At 40.9% G+C, this 18,638-nt stretch overlaps 1 protein-coding gene across 4 annotated transcripts in view; it reads right to left on the minus strand.

Moving 5' to 3' along the window:
* LOC133612752 (contactin-1a-like) overlaps positions 1 to 18,638 on the minus strand; it is a 268,157-nt gene that overhangs the window by 62,702 nt on the left and 186,817 nt on the right. For all 4 annotated transcript variants that reach the window (XM_072913890.1, XM_072913888.1, XM_072913889.1 and 1 more), the window contains 2 exons: positions 12,363 to 12,510; positions 11,732 to 11,859 (listed from right to left, as the gene is read on the minus strand). In XM_072913890.1, coding sequence (XP_072769991.1) covers positions 11,732 to 11,859; positions 12,363 to 12,510 — 276 coding nt within the window. The remainder of the gene's footprint in view (positions 1 to 11,731; positions 11,860 to 12,362; positions 12,511 to 18,638) is intronic.

Below are 18,638 nucleotides of genomic sequence, written 5' to 3' on the forward strand. Positions count from 1 at the left end.
CATGGATTTCCAATCGCACTTGCTGATCACATGGGACAGTTAAATGTTTGTAATGCAACCTTTAAAAAATCATTACGCGGTGTTCGCGGTCCCAAAAATAAACTTTTCTTGCATGATAATGTCCAGAAAAATTCGCTTTATATTACTATAGAGTCCTTTTAACGAATGAGTTTGATGGTTTATCACAAACCTTAAATGAAAGAAGTCCTTTGTTCTCCTGCACCATGCATGCGCTTTGGCCTTGCTTCGTGTTTGGTGCGCAATCCTGTCGGCTGTATTTCACAGCACGACATACTGTTAAAAGTGTTTATACTATTTATGCTTTCAAGTCCAAGTTGAAGAAATCTTGTTAAATGTTGACAGCATAACTACCAAAATACAGAAGTATGTCCTTAATATTTTTGCAGTGCTATTTCTGTTGAAAAGTTCAAATGATTACATTAGAGATGTGATGTGCCACTTTTCAAGTGTCTGATGGCTTAAATTAATTTTCATTAATTTTGCATATTTTGAATTCTTTTGAAAGGCTTACAAAAAAACTACATTTGAATTGTAATTCCATGCTATTGACAAGACTATTAATTTTAATGAAGTTAGCTTACCATGTTTACAGTATGATAATTGTGATAGAAATGTGAATTTTAGGCACAGAATATTTTTTACAATTGAACAAGGCAGTAGATTATACAATCTTGGACAGAAAGTTAATAATGACACCAATTTTTTTTTTAATGGAATTGTTTAGTACTGTTTTACCATTTGTTTACTGTAAAAAGTGTTTATACTGTTTACACTTTCAATGAACAAATTGAAGTCTTGTGAAAGGTTGACAGGATAACTGGCATTAACTGTCAAAATAATTTCAAACTATTGAAGTTAGCTTACAGAATAAACATGTCAATCAACCCATATGATTTTTGCTGTAATATTTTTGTTTTGAAAAGTCACTGTGACTGATAGAAAAGTGATGGTTTTAGCAACATTTTAACCTGTCTGAATGCTAATAATCATTTTGCGTCGGGGGGCGAAGCCCTGAACCCCCCACCAGGACTTTGTCCTGGACCTACCGGGGCCTGCGGCCCTTGGACCCTGGCTACTAGGTTTTTCTGATTTCAAAAGTTGGCAGGTATGGTGAGGTTATAAAGCTTTTGCCTGTTAAAGAAAGGAGACTGATCCAATGCAGCACAGACATTCGCGTGCCACGCTGTCACGACCCAGACGCACACCAGTGCGCAATCATATGGGAGCCGCGCTGAGCGCACCTCCAAGCGCGTCTCGCTGCCGGCGACGGCCGGGTATGGGCCCGACGCTCCAGCGCCATCCATTTTCAGGGCTAGTTGATTCGGCAGGTGGGTTGTTACACACTCCTTAGCGGGTTCCGACTTCCATGGCCACCGTCCTGCTCTCTATATCAACCAGGGTGAGCCCCACCCCTTTTGTGAGCGCACTGCGCGCGGAGTGACCCCTGTTACGCGCCCCCGGCAACAGGGGTGGCGGGCAGGTAAGCTGCGCGAGCGGCATATTTTTGTATCTCTGATAGTCAGGGCTCTTGCGTCGTGCTCCACCACATTCATATGAATCATAATCTTAATGATTGACAGTTAGCTCTCGCTCACTAAAAATCATCACATTTAATATTATTCTGAAATGCTACAATCTATTTCTGCTGAAGCTTCCATCCTGGGATGGTCTAGTCTGCAACCCGCAGCTCCCTTTAGCTTTAAAACTAAATATTAACAAAGCACGTATTTACTCATTTTATTTTATTTTAACAGTTATTTTTGGAGAGTTCTGGGATCTTGTCATATGAAAATAAAATATTGGCTCCCAGTCTGTGGAACGCTCTCCCTGACCACCTGAGGGCACCACAGACTGTGGATGCTTTTTAAAAAAGGCTTAAAAACCCTTCTTTTTAAAAAAGCCTCTTTTTTTTTTAGATATATGCATACTAGTTTTAGCTATTTGGCTGTTCTAGTTTTTATTTTTATTTATTTTTTATTATCTTTTTATTTTTATTTTTTTAATTTTTATTTTTTTGCAAAGTAATGAGAAAAAAACGTTTTTTAAACTAATATTAATAATATACTTATTACACACAAAGGTATGTATTTAATATATATAATATCTGCTTCTTGCATTTTTGAAAAAAATATATACTTGACTTTTCAGTATGTAGCCCTTTGGTAGAAAAAATATAGACACCCCTAATTTAATATATTGGAAGCTCTAAAAATGTAAATAAAATATAATACAAATACGCTTACTCAATTAAAAAAAATTAAATAATACTAACGTCTGAATACATTTGAAAAATTCCAACAACCATGAAAAACACTGAACAATAATATTTTCATACAGGCAGAATTTTGGACGACTCAGTTACAGAATCGTGTTATTATATTTGCATTCTGTTCTTACATGGGGACAAATTGTATAGAAAAGAGCAGAATAAATAGTATGTAATGAAAAAAATCTGAAATGTTCTAACTAATAATTGATAATAATATACATATTCACCAATAACACAAAGCTGAGACAATATCTGTTAAGTTTGGACTTAATTATCCAAAGTATGGATATATTTGAGAATTGATATTAGAGCATAAAGATCTGGTATCGATATCCCAGTATATGTGTTGATAAATAACACATCAAAATATCTAAGGTTTTTTAATTTTGAAAATGTTTTTTTTGTGAAAATGATCAATCCATAATAATCGTGATCATTGAATAACCGTGATTATAATTGTACAGTCAAAATCCATATTTGCTGTCAATTAAATGCCCTCCGAAAACTCATCAAATGCTTACACTATTCTTTTTCCCACTACTTTGGTGACACTAATTTGTTCAAAGAAGTCAAACTTTCATTGTGACTGAAGTGTTTGTTGATAAAAACAAATAGTTGCAGTACACACAGTCGTCCACTGAGGGGAAGCAAAGAGCTGATGTGAAAGATGGCGTCATGCTCTCCACCTTGACGTCAATCACAGCTCCTTCCTCCACCTTTATAGTCAACACAAATAATAATCCCATCTACGTCCTCCACCTTTATAGTCAACACACATAATCCCAGCTACTTCCTCCACCTGTATAGTCAACACAAATAATAATCACAGCTACTTCCTCCACCTTTATAGTCAACACACATAATCACAGTTACTTCCTCCACCTTTATAGTCAACACAAATAATAATCACAGCTACTTCCTCCACCTTTATATTCAACACAAATAATCACATCTACTTCCTCCACCTTTATAGTCAACACACATAATCACAGTTACTTCCTCCACCTTTATAGTCAACACAAATAATAATCACAGCTACTTACTCCACCTTTATAGTCAACACAAATAATCACAGCTACTTCCTCCACTTTTATAGTCAACACAAATAATCACAGCTACTTCCTCCACCTTTATAGTCAACACAAATAATCATAGCTACTTCCTCCACCTTTATAGTAAACACAAATAATCACAGCTACTTCCTCCACCTTTATAGTCAACACAAATAATCACAGATACTTCCTCCACCTTTATAGTCAACACAAATAATCACAGCTACTTCCTCCACCTTTATAGTCAACACAAATAATAATCACAGCTACTTCCTCCACCTTTATAGTCAACACAAATAATCATAGCTACTTCCTCCACCTTTATAGTCAACACAAATAATCGCAGCTACTTCCTCCACCTTTATAGTCCATCCATCTATAATCACATCTACTTCCTCCATCTTTACAGTCAACACAAATAATCACAGCTACTTCCTCCACCTTTATTGTCAACACAAATAATCACAGCTACTTCCTCCACCTTTATAGTCAACACAAATAATAATCACAGCTACTTCCTCCACCTTTATAGTCAACACAAATAATCGCAGCTACTTCCTCCACCTTTATAGTAAACACAAATAATCACAGCTACTTCCTCCACCTTTATAGTCAACACAAATAATCACAGGTACTTCCTCCACTTTTATAGTCCATCTATCTATAATCACATCTACTTCCTCCACCTTTACAGTCAACACAAACAATCCCATCTACGTCCCCCACCTTTATAGTCAACACAAATAATCACAGATACTTCCTCCACCTTTATAGTCAACACAAATAATCACAGCTACTTCCTCCACCTTTATAGTCAACACAAATAATAATCACAGCTACTTCCTCCACCTTTATAGTCAACACAAATAATCATAGCTACTTCCTCCACCTTTATAGTCAACACAAATAATCGCAGCTACTTCCTCCACCTTTATAGTTCATCCATCTATAATCACATCTACTTCCTCCATCTTTACAGTCAACACAAATAATCACAGCTACTTCCTCCACCTTTATTGTCAACACAAATAATCACAGCTACTTCCTCCACCTTTATAGTCAACACAAATAATAATCACAGCTACTTCCTCCACCTTTATAGTCAACACAAATAATCGCAGCTACTTCCTCCACCTTTATAGTCAACACAAATAATCCCATCTACTTCCTCCACCTTTATAGTCAACACAAATAATCACAGATACTTCCTCCACCTTTATAGTCAACACAAATAATCACAGCTACTTCCTCCACCTTTATAGTCAACACAAATAATAATCACAGCTACTTCCTCCACCTTTATAGTCAACACAAATAATCATAGCTACTTCCTCCACCTTTATAGTCAACACAAATAATCGCAGCTACTTCCTCCACCTTTATAGTTCATCCATCTATAATCACATCTACTTCCTCCATCTTTACAGTCAACACAAATAATCACAGCTACTTCCTCCACCTTTATTGTCAACACAAATAATCACAGCTACTTCCTCCACCTTTATAGTCAACACAAATAATAATCACAGCTACTTCCTCCACCTTTATAGTCAACACAAATAATCGCAGCTACTTCCTCCACCTTTATAGTCAACACAAATAATCCCATCTACTTCCTCCACCTTTATAGTCAACACAAATAATCACAGCTACTTCTTCCACCTTTATAGTCAACACAAATAATAATCACAGCTACTTCCTCCACCTTTATAGTCAACACAAATAATCGCAGCTACTTCCTCCACCTTTATAGTAAACACAAATAATCACAGCTACTTCCTCCACCTTTATAGTCAACACAAATAATCACAGCTACTTCCTCCACTTTTATAGTCCATCCATCTATAATCACATCTACTTCCTCCACCTTTATAGTCAACACAAATAATAATCGCAGCTACTTCCTCCACCTTTATAGTCAACACAAATAATCACAGCTACTTCCTCCACCTTTATAGTCCATCCATCTATAATCACCTCTACTTCCTCCACCTTTATAGTCAACACAAACAATCCCATCTACGTCCCCCACCTTTATAGTCAACACAAATAATCACAGCTACTTCCTCCACCTTTATAGTCAACACAAATAATCTCAGCTACTTCCTCCACCTTTATAGTCAACACAAATAATCACAGCTACTTCCTCCACCTTTATAGTCAACACAAATAATCCCATCTGCGTCCTCCACCTTTATAGTTAATACAAATAATCACAGCTACTTCCTCCACCTTTATAGTCAACACAAATAATAATCACAGCTACTTCCTCCACTTTTATAGTCAACACAAATAATCACAGCTACTTCCTCCACCTTTACAGTCAACACAAATAATCACAGCTACTTCCTCCACCTTTATATTCAACACAAATAATCACGTCTACTTCCTCCACCTTTATAGTCAACACAAATAATCACGTCTACATCCTCCACCTTTATATTAAACACAAATAATCACAACTACTTCCTCCACCTTTATAGTCAACACAAATAATATTCACAGCTACTTCCTCCACCTTTATAGTCAACACAAATAATCATAGCTACTTCCTCCACCTTCAAAGTCAACACAAATAATCGCAGCTACTTCCCCCACCTTTATAGTCAACACAAAATAATCACAGCTACTTCCTCCACCTTTATAGTCAACACAAATAATCACAGCTACTTCCTCCACCTTTATATTCAACACAAATAATCACAGCTACTTCCTCCACCTTTATAGTCAACACAAATAATAATCACAGCTACTTACTCCACCTTTATAGTCAACACAAATAATCACAGCTACTTCCTCCACCTTTATATTCAACACAAATAATCACATCTACTTCCTCCACCTTTATACTCAACACAAATAATCACAGCTACTTCCTCCACTTTTATAGTCCATCCATCTATAATCACATCTACTTCTTCCACCTTTATAATCAACACAAATAATAATCACAGCTACTTCCTCCACCTTTATAGTCAACACACATAATCACAGTTACTTCCTCCACCTTTATAGTCAACACAAATAATAATCACAGCTACTTACTCCACCTTTATATTCAACACAAATAATCACAGCTACTTCCTCCACCTTTATAGCCAACAGAAATAATCACAGCTACTTCCTCCACCTTTATAGTCAACACAAATAATAATCACAGCTACTTCCTCCACCTTTATAGTCAACAGAAATAATCACAGCTATTTCCTCCACCTTTATATTCAACACAAATAATCACATCTACTTCCTCCACCTTTATAGTCCATCCATCTATAATCACCTCTACTTCCTCCACCTTTATAGTCAACACAAATAATCCCATCTGCGTCCTCCACCTTTATAGTCAACACAAATAATAATCACAGCTACTTCCTCCACCTTTATAGTCAACAGAAATAATCACAGCTACTTCCTCCACCTTTATATTCAACACAAATAATCACAGCTACTTCCTCCACCTTTATAATCAACACAAATAATAATCACAGCTACTTCCTCCACCTTTATAGTCAACACAAATAATCACAGCTACTTCCTCCACCTTTATAGTCAACACAAATAATCACAGCTACTTCCTCCACCTTTATATTCAACACAAATAATCACATCTACTTCCTCCACCTTTATATTCAACACAAATAATCACAGCTACTTCCTCCACCTTTATATTCAACACAAATAATCACAGCTACTTCCTCCACCTTTATAGTCAACACAAATAATCACAGCTACTTCCTCCACCTTTATATTCAACACAAATAATCACAGCTACTTCCTCCACCTTTATAGTCAACACAAATAATAATCACAGCTACTTCCTCCACCTTTATAGTCAACACAAATAATAATCACAGCTACTTACTCCACCTTTATAGTCAACACAAATAATCACAGCTACTTCCTCCACCTTTATATTCAACACAAATAATCACATCTACTTCCTCCACCTTTATACTCAACACAAATAATCACAGCTACTTCCTCCACTTTTATAGTCCATCCATCTATAATCACATCTACTTCCTCCACCTTTATATTCAACACAAATAATCACAGCTACTTCCTCCACCTTTATATTCAACACAAATAATCACAGCTACTTCTTCCACCTTTATAGTCAACACAAATAATAATCACAGCTACTTCCTCCACCTTTATAGTCAACACACATAATCACAGTTACTTCCTCCACCTTTATAGTCAACACAAATAATAATCACAACTACTTACTCCACCTTTATATTCAACACAAATAATCACAGCTACTTCCTCCACCTTTATAGTCAACACAAATAATCACAGCTACTTCCTCCACCTTTATATTCAACACAAATAATGACAGCTACTTCCTCCACCTTTATATTCAACACAAATAATCACATCTACTTCCTCCACCTTTATATTCAACACAAATAATCACAGCTACTTCCTCCAACTTTATATTCAACACAAATAATCACAGCTACTTCCTCCACCTTTATAGTCAACACAAATAATCACAGCTACTTCCTCCATCTTTATAGTAAACACAAATAATGACAGCTATTTCCTCCACCTTTATACTCAACACAAATAATCACAGCTACTTCCTCCACTTTTATAGTCCATCCATCTATAATCACATCTACTTCCTCCACCTTTATATTCAACACAAATAATCACAGCTACTTCCTCCACCTTTATATTCAACACAAATAATCACAGCTACTTCTTCCACCTTTATAATCAACACAAATAATAATCACAGCTACTTCCTCCACCTTTATAGTCAACACAAATAATAATCACAGCTACTTACTCCACCTTTATATTCAACACAAATAATCACAGCTACTTCCTCCACCTTTATAGTCAACACAAATAATCACAGTTACTTCCTCCACCTTTATAGTCAACACAAATAATCACAGCTACTTCCTCCACCTTTATATTCAACACAAATAATGACAGCTACTTCCTCCACCTTTATATTCAACACAAATAATCACATCTACTTCCTCCACCTTTATATTCAACACAAATAATCACAGCTACTTCCTCCACCTTTATATTCAACACAAATAATCACAGCTACTTCCTCCACCTTTATAGTCAACACAAATAATCACAGCTACTTCCTCCACCTTTATAGTCAACACAAATAATAATCACAGCTACTTCCTCCACCTTTATAGTCAACACAAATAATAATCACAGCTACTTACTCCACCTTTATAGTCAACACAAATAATCACAGCTACTTCCTCCACCTTTATATTCAACACAAATAATCACATCTACTTCCTCCACCTTTATACTCAACACAAATAATCACAGCTACTTCCTCCACTTTTATAGTCCATCCATCTATAATCACATCTACTTCCTCCACCTTTATATTCAACACAAATAATCACAGCTACTTCCTCCACCTTTATATTCAACACAAATAATCACAGCTACTTCTTCCACCTTTATAGTCAACACAAATAATAATCACAACTACTTACTCCACCTTTATATTCAACACAAATAATCACAGCTACTTCCTCCACCTTTATAGTCAACACAAATAATCACAGCTACTTCCTCCACCTTTATATTCAACACAAATAATGACAGCTACTTCCTCCACCTTTATATTCAACACAAATAATCACATCTACTTCCTCCACCTTTATATTCAACACAAATAATCACAGCTACTTCCTCCACCTTTATATTCAACACAAATAATCACATCTACTTCCTCCACCTTTATACTCAACACAAATAATCACAGCTACTTCCTCCACTTTTATAGTCCATCCATCTATAATCACATCTACTTCCTCCACCTTTATATTCAACACAAATAATCACAGCTACTTCCTCCACCTTTATATTCAACACAAATAATCACAGCTACTTCTTCCACCTTTATAGTCAACACAAATAATAATCACAACTACTTACTCCACCTTTATATTCAACACAAATAATCACAGCTACTTCCTCCACCTTTATAGTCAACACAAATAATCACAGCTACTTCCTCCACCTTTATATTCAACACAAATAATGACAGCTACTTCCTCCACCTTTATATTCAACACAAATAATCACAGCTACTTCCTCCAACTTTATATTCAACACAAATAATCACAGCTACTTCCTCCACCTTTATAGTCAACACAAATAATCACAGCTACTTCCTCCATCTTTATAGTAAACACAAATAATGACAGCTATTTCCTCCACCTTTATACTCAACACAAATAATCACAGCTACTTCCTCCACTTTTATAGTCCATCCATCTATAATCACATCTACTTCCTCCACCTTTATATTCAACACAAATAATCACAGCTACTTCCTCCACCTTTATATTCAACACAAATAATCACAGCTACTTCCTCCACCTTTATATTCAACACAAATAATGACAGCTACTTCCTCCACCTTTATACTCAACACAAATAATCACAGCTACTTCCTCCACTTTTATAGTCCATCCATCTATAATCACATCTACTTCCTCCACCTTTATATTCAACACAAATAATCACAGCTACTTCCTCCACCTTTATAGTCAACACAAATAATCACAGCTACTTCCTCCACCTTTATACTCAACACAAATAATCACAGCTACTTCCTCCACTTTTATAGTCCATCCATCTATAATCACATCTACTTCCTCCACCTTTATATTCAACACAAATAATCACAGCTACTTCCTCCACCTTTATAGTCAACACAAATAATCACAGCTACTTCCTCCACCTTTATATTCAACACAAATAATGACAGCTACTTCCTCCACCTTTATATTCAACACAAATAATCACATCTACTTCCTCCACCTTTATATTCAACACAAATAATCACAGCTACTTCCTCCAACTTTATATTCAACACAAATAATCACAGCTACTTCCTCCACCTTTATAGTCAACACAAATAATCACAGCTACTTCCTCCATCTTTATAGTAAACACAAATAATGACAGCTATTTCCTCCACCTTTATACTCAACACAAATAATCACAGCTACTTCCTCCACTTTTATAGTCCATCCATCTATAATCACATCTACTTCCTCCACCTTTATATTCAACACAAATAATCACAGCTACTTCCTCCACCTTTATATTCAACACAAATAATCACAGCTACTTCTTCCACCTTTATAATCAACACAAATAATAATCACAGCTACTTCCTCCACCTTTATAGTCAACACAAATAATAATCACAGCTACTTACTCCACCTTTATATTCAACACAAATAATCACAGCTACTACCTCCACCTTTATAGTCAACACAAATAATCACAGTTACTTCCTCCACCTTTATAGTCAACACAAATAATCACAGCTACTTCCTCCACCTTTATATTCAACACAAATAATGACAGCTACTTCCTCCACCTTTATATTCAACACAAATAATCACATCTACTTCCTCCACCTTTATATTCAACACAAATAATCACAGCTACTTCCTCCACCTTTATATTCAACACAAATAATCACAGCTACTTCCTCCACCTTTATAGTCAACACAAATAATCACAGCTACTTCCTCCACCTTTATATTCAACACAAATAATCACAGCTACTTCCTCCACCTTTATATTCAACACAAATAATCACAGCTACTTCCTCCACCTTTATATTCAACACAAATAATCACATCTACTTCCTCCACCTTTATATTCATGTACCTGTTACCTTATTGATGTACCTGTTACCTTATTGATGTACCGGTTACCTTATCGATGTACCTGTTACCTTATTGATGTACCTGTTACCTAATTGATGTACCTGTTACCTTATTGATGTACCTGTTACCTTATTGATGTACCTGTTACCTAATTGATGTACCTGTTACCTTATTGATGTACCTGTTACCTAATTGATGTACCTGTTACTTAATTGATGTACCTGTTACCTTATTGATGTACCTGTTACCTAATTGATGTACCTGTTACCTTATTGATGTACCTGTTACCTTATTGATGTACCTGTTACATTATTGATGTACCTGTTACCTAATTGATGTACCTGTTACCTTATTGATGTACCTGTTACCTTATTGATGTACCTGTTACCTAATTGATGTACCTGTTACCTTATTGATGTACCTGTTACCTAATTGATGTACCTGTTACCTTATTGATGTACCTGTTACCTTATTGATGTACCTGTTACATTATTGATGTACCTGTTACCTAATTGATGTACCTGTTACCTTATTGATGTACCTGTTACCTTATTGATGTACCTGTTACCTAATTGATGTACCTGTTACCTTATTGATGTACCTGTTACCTTATTGATGTACCTGTTACCTAATTGATGTACCTGTTACCTTATTGATGTACCTGTTACCTAATTGATGTACCTGTTACCTTATTGATGTACCTGTTACGGACAGCGAGCCCGTGCTGTTGGCCTTGCCGCGGTCGTTCTGGGCGAAGCAGGTGTACCTGCCCTCATCTGCCCGAGTCACGTTCAGGATCTCCAGGCTGCCGTCGTCCCAAATGAACACCCTGAAGAAGAAAAAGAAACCTTGTTCATCGGAGAAGCGGCTGAATAAAACATGAGGAGGTTAAAAGTCCAGAGTGTGTTCTTGGATAATGAAGAAAAATGAGATAAAAGTGCTTCTCCCCAAATAAAGTTGAAGAGAAAACAGAGTGAAAGTGAGCTGAAGGCAAAAATAAAGATTCTCTTTTTCTTTGCATATTTCAGCTCATGCATGACAACTAGCGTCATTCAACCCCTCCTTAAAGTCCCTCTGTGGGGGTTGGGAGAAGGTTGGGGTACCCCCACCCACCCACCCACCCAGATTAGGCTTGTTTTGTCATCCCGGCTGACGAGTTGGGGAAGCAGCTTAATGTCAGGAGAATCACATAAATCAACAACTGCTTTGTGACATATTTAGCAGATTTAGACGATCCAGGGCTTATTTAAATCTCCCAGGGATGAGCGCACACTTATCTTTGGCCCACATAGACCAGGGGGACCCACACAGTCCTAGAAGAAGTCGGCTCACCTGCTGGAGTTGCTCAGCAGTTCCGTCTCTTTGCTCCACGAGATGCCGGGCCTGGGCGCCGCTTTGGGTCGACATTCCATCACCACCCGGCCGTTTCGTGGAGCCAGGACTTGTTTGACGGGGTTGTGTTGAAATGTGGGGGCGCAGGCTGGTGGGGATGAGAGAGGAGGGGATATGGATTATTGATGCAGGCAAGCATGAATTAATGATAAAAGATGTTAAGACCCACACGTCCATCCCGGCTGATTAGAAGCTCGGGTTCATGAGAGAGCACTTGATCGCCCCTCTGCATTCTAAAACCAAATAGCAGTTATACAAAATGTGCTAGATAATCCTGAGAGGTAGTTTAAAATTGATTTTATCAAGCTCTACTGGAAACACACTGATTTGTGTCTTTTCATGCTAATGATGTTTAATGTTTCCAGTTAAACCTTCCTTACTACCGCATCTTCACCATCTCCTCTGCCTCTGCTGGAAAGACGGAGCCGTCCCTCAGGATCTGCGTGATTGTCACACTGTACAAGAACAAGGGAGACCGTAGTGACTGTGATCATTACCAGGGCATATCCCTGCTCAACATCGTGGGGAAAGTCTTGCTCGACTCCACCTCTTTGCAGAACGTGTCTACCCTGAGTCCCAATGTGGCTTTAGGGCAGCTAGATCCACAGTGGACATGATCTTCACCCTTCGGCAGCTGCAGGAGAACAGAGGAGACCCTTGTATCTCGCCTTTGTCGAGCTCACAAAAGCCTTCGACCTTGTCAGCGGAGATGGTCTCTTCAAGCTGCTTGCAAAGATCGGCTGCCCCCCAAAACTCCTCGCCGTCATAAGATCATTCCACGAAAACACACAGGGTTCCGTTTGTTGGGAAGGAGAAACATCAGAAGCCTTTCCAATCCGCAATCTGCGTTCTTGCGCCAACCATCTTTGGAATTTTCTCCCTCGTTCTGTCTGCTGCTTTCGGCTCATGTTCTGAAGGGGTCTTCCGACGCACAAGAGCTGATGGCAAACTTTTCAACCTCGCCCGTTTGCGCTCCAAGACCGAGGTGACCAGTGTCCTCCTGAGGGAGATGCTTGTTGCTGATGATGCAGCTCTAGCATCCCACAGCGAGTCCGGGGTTCAGAGGCTGATGGACAGACTTTCATCTGCCTGTAAAGAGTTTGGTCTCACCATCAGCATTAAGAAGACCAATGTCATGGTACAAGATGCTGAAACTCCACTCTCCATCCATCTCCATTGACAATCAGACTCTGGAATGTGTAAACACTAGAGATGCGCGGATAGGCAATTATTTCATCCGCAACCGCATCACAAAAGTCGTCAACCATCCGCATCCACCCGAATTTAACATTTAATCAACCCCCCGCACCCGCCCGTTGTTATATATCTAATATAGACGATGCAAGGCATTAGTGAGGTTATAAAGCTTTTGCCTGTTAAAGAAAGGAGACTGATGCAGAGACATTCAATGCGTGCCACGCGGTCACGGCCCAGACGCACACCAGTGCTCAATCATCTGGGAGCCGCGCTGAGCGCACCTCCAAGCGCGTGGAGGTGCGATGTCCCTCGCACCAGCGGCGGCTCCACCCGGGCTCGCGCCCGAGGCTTCAGCGCGCACCGCGCTGGCCATCCTACTCGTCGCGGCCTAGCCCTCGCGGCTCTCGCTGCCGGCGACGGCCGGGTATGGGCCCGACGTTCCAGTGCCATCCATTTTCAGGGCTAGTTGATTCGGCAGGTGGGTTGTTACACACTCCTTAGCGGGTTCCGACTTCCATGGCCACCGTCCTGCTGTCTATATCAACCAACACCTTTTCTGGGGTCTGATGAGCGTCGGCATCGGGCGCCTTAACCCGGCGTTCGGTTCATCCCGCAGCGCCAGTTCTGCTTACTAAAAGTGGCCCACTCCGCTCACCAGGGTGAGCCCCACCCCTTTCGTGAGCGCACTGCGCGCGGAGTGACCCCTGTTACGCGCCCCCGGCAACGGGGGTGGCGGGCAGGTAAGCTGCGCGGGCGGAGCGCGCGGAGTGACCCCTGTTACGAGCCCCCGGCCACGGGGGCGGCGGGCAGGTAAGCTGCTTACCTGCTGGGCGTGACGCCGGCCGCGGCGAAGGCGGACGAGGCGGGGTGTCGTGCGGTGGGCGCGGTGGTGACCCTGGACGAGCGTCGGGCCCTTCTCGCGGATCACCTCAGCTACGGCTCCCGGTGGGGCCCTCTCGGGGGAAGGGGCCTCGGTCCCGGACCCCGGCAAGGCGTCCCTTCTCTGCTCCGTAAAAATGTCCATCTCTTTTTTTTTTTCTTCTTCTGTTGTGGCATATGCTGCAGGTGCCTGCTCGTTTTTCGTATGTGGGTAACAACATTTAACTATGTATATATATTTCCGAATTGGTTTAACTGCCACCCGCCTGAATCTATTTAAAATCTAATTTTTTTTTATTTCAACCGCCCGACCCGACCCGCGGATAAAATCTAATTTTTTTTTTATTTCAACCGCCCGATCCGCGGATAATCCGCGGACTCCGCGGTTGTGTCCGCAAACCGCGCATCTCTAGTAAACACCTTTACATACCGGTGACCCGCAATCTCCAGCGACTTGTCACTCAACACAGTCGTGCGCGAGTGATGGCCAGGCTGTCCAAAAGAGTATGGTCGAACAACCAGCTATCCATGTACACTAAACTCCAGGTCTACCCAGCCTGCGTCATTATCACACTGATGTATGGCGGCGAGGCCTGGACCACCTACACCAGACATGAGAAACAGCTTAACAGCTTCCACCTGCGCTGTCCTCGCCGCATCCTGGGAATCTCATGGCAGGACAAAGTTCCCAACACAGAAGTCCCGGAACGTGTTCACTCCACCAGCCTGTTCACCATGCTAAGCCAACGCCGCCACAGATGGATTGGCCATGTCCAGAGGATGGACCCCAGCCGGCTCCCCAGAGCTGTCCTGTACGGCGAATTGTCAACAGGCTCCAGACCCCTTAGTCGCCCCCGAATTACATGAAACAGGCAGGCATTGACAACAACTTGGAGGAAGCTGCAAAAGACCGCGACGTTTGGAGGCAGACTGTTGCCACAGGAACCCGAGAAGCACATCTCCTTGTTGCAGGCGAGGAGACAAAAGCGGAAACTGCGTGACGCAGAATCCTCCCCATACGTCTGTGCCAGAGACTGTCACTCCAGAGTGGGACTGCACAGCCACAGCCACCGTTGCAAGAAAGAATGACCTCACCCAGGTGCAACCCATCATCACCACTGACTAATGCTAATGAGGGGGTGGCTCCCGTTAACGCTATTGTGTGCTTAATCCACTTTGATCGATACACTAACTCACGATACATGCCACATCGCACATACAACAACGTAACACAACAAAACAATGGGGCAAAAAGACGTAAACTTGAGCAACACTGTCATATGTGAGCTACAATGCTAACATCACGCTAGGCTAGCCTAGCACCATTTACTTTACAGCTACCATGTCCTGACAGAACTCCTGGCTGCATTTTAAAGATGGGTGGCAAATCTTGATTTATTTTATTTGAAAATGTCAAAGTAGCGCGTATAGCAGGGCCATTCAACTACATCATGAAGAGGGCCAAAGTTTCAAGAGCCCGAGGACTCAGGGGCCAGACATCGTTTCTTCAGAAAGTGCCTCTGCAGGTTTTATTCCTTTAAGACTACGTTTACTTATTTACAAAGTAAACACATCAGCTTTCACACTGCACTGTCAATAAATTCATTATTCTGCCCTCACTAGTCGTTTCCAGCGTGTGCAGCTAGACAGATAGTTAACAGCATGAGGAAGCAGATGCTCCAGAAGTTTTGTTGATTATTGATGTTTCTTCTTTTGAATTATTCTCCTTATTTCTTTACACGTCCTTTATTCAGGTTTGTAAGACTGAAAATATAAACATTACAAAAGTATAACGTCCATTGTGTATTTTACATAAATAAAATAGAAATTAAACATCCACAATAAACATTGCACACATGTGGTTTAACACAATTAAACCTAGGGTAGCTTTATCGCCCTCTGCTGGTCAAATTTAGCACTACACATATTTAAGCAGTTCTGATGGCCAGAGTTCAACACAACCACAAATACAAAAGACATCACAAAGTCAGCAATTTCAATACATTCATACTTTGTTCAGTCGCTGCAAGTTACTCTCCATTAAATGTAACTAAGCTACAAGTTACTCTCCATTAAATGTAAGTAAGCTACAAGTTACTCTCCATTAAATGTAACTAAGCTACAAGTTACTCTCCATTAAATGTAACTAAGCTACAAGTTACTCTCCATTAAATGTAACTAAGCTACAAGTTACTCTCCATTAAATGTAAGTAAGCTACAAGTTACTCTCCATTAAATGTAACTAAGCTACAAGTTACTCTCCATTAAATGTAACTAAGCTACAAGTTACTCTCCATTAAATGTAACTAAGCTACAAGTTACTCTCCATTAAATGTAAGTAAGCTACAAGTTACTCTCCATTAAATGTAACTAAGTTACATGGGAAGCTATCCCTGGAGAATTGTAGCAAGCTACACTATAAGCTACAGGTCAAAAGTAGCTAGCTACATCAAAGCTACGTTGAACAACATTTCTATCTATGGGCCACATGTATAATATCAATGTTCATGTAAGTGTATGTGTAATGGGGCGGCATGGCGTAGTGGGTAGAGCAACCGTGCCAGAAACCTGAGGGTTGCAGGTTCGCTCCCCGCCTCTTACCATCCAAAAATCGCTGCCGTTGTGTCCTTGGGCGGGACACTTCACCCTTTTCCCCCGGTGCCACTCACACCGGTGAATTGAATGATGAATGATAGGTGGTGGTCGGAGGGGCCGTTGGCGCAAATTGCAGCCACGCTTCCGTCAGTCTACCCCAGGGCAGCTGTGGCTATGAAAGTAGCTTACCACCACCAGGTGTGAATGAATGATGGGTTCTACATGTAAAGCGACTTTGGGTACTTAGAAAAGCGCTATATAAATCCCAGGTATTAAGTGTACAAATATTACTATCAACTATCTGTCATTTAGCTGGGGACACCTCTATGTATTTATTGAGTTTGCCTTTTCTTTGGCCCACCCCTATAATGTTATTCATGTTGTCTACCTCCAGTTAAAAAACAGCATATGTTGACAAAGAAAGAAAGACTTGTGTGTAGTTTGGGAAGAGTTGCTAATGGTTACGTGCAGTGCAACTTTTCATGAAGTCACTTAATGTGTGTTCCTACATTTGTGTTCCACGTCTTAGATGAAGAGAGCACTTATGATCGTGCTTTACAGAGTCTTAGACTAAGGCATTGTTTTCTCTAAATGTGTCTAAATATGAGCCAGGATCTTCAGCTCTCACTGGATCGGTTCGCAGCTGAGTGTGAAGCGACTGGGATGAGAATCAGCACCTCCAAGTCCGAGTCCATGGTTCTCGCCCGGAAAAGGGTGGAGTGCCATCTCCGGGTTGGGGAGGAGATCTTGCCCCAAGTGGAGGAGTTCAAGTTCCTCGGAGTCTTGTTCACGAGTGAGGGAAGAGTGGATCGTGAGATCGACAGGCGGATCGGTGCGGCGTCTTCAGTAATGCGGACGCTGTATCGATCCGTTGTGGTGAAGAAGGAGCTGAGCCGGAAGGCAAAGCTCTCAATTTACCGGTCGATCTACGTTCCCATCCTCACCTATGGTCATGAGCTTTGGGTTATGACCGAAAGAACAAGATCACGGGTACAAGCGGCCGAAATGAGTTTCCTCCGCCGGGTGGTGGGGCTCTCCCTTAGAGATAGGGTGAGAAGCTCTGTCATCCGGGGGGAGCTCAAAGTAAAGCCGCTGCTCCTCCGCATCGAGAGGAGCCAGATGAGGTGGTTCGGGCATCTGGTCAGGATGCCACCCGAGCGCCTCCCTAAGGAGGTGTTTAGGGCATGTCCGACCGGTAGGAGGCCACGAGGAAGACCCAGGACACGTTGGGAAGACTATGTCTCCCGGCTGGCCTGGGAACGCCTCGGGATCCCCCGGGAGGAGCTGGACGAAGTGGCTGGGGAGAGGGAAGTCTGGGCTTCCCTGCTTAGTCTGCTGCCCCCGCGACCCGACCTCGGATAAGCGGAAGAAGATGGATGGATGGATGGTGTCTAAATATGACCAAGGACACGCATTATTGTGGCTTTCATCTTCATCACTAAAGGAAAAATCTCATTTGTTTTTGAGTGGTCAGCTTGAAGCGTCCCTCTGTCTCGGACTCCCTCCTGGTCATGTGACATGAGTGTCTGTTATGATTGGATGACC

The sequence above is a fragment of the Nerophis lumbriciformis genome, linkage group LG10 (assembly GCF_033978685.3).
Source record: "Nerophis lumbriciformis linkage group LG10, RoL_Nlum_v2.1, whole genome shotgun sequence".
Classification (NCBI taxonomy): Eukaryota; Metazoa; Chordata; class Actinopteri; order Syngnathiformes; family Syngnathidae; genus Nerophis; species Nerophis lumbriciformis.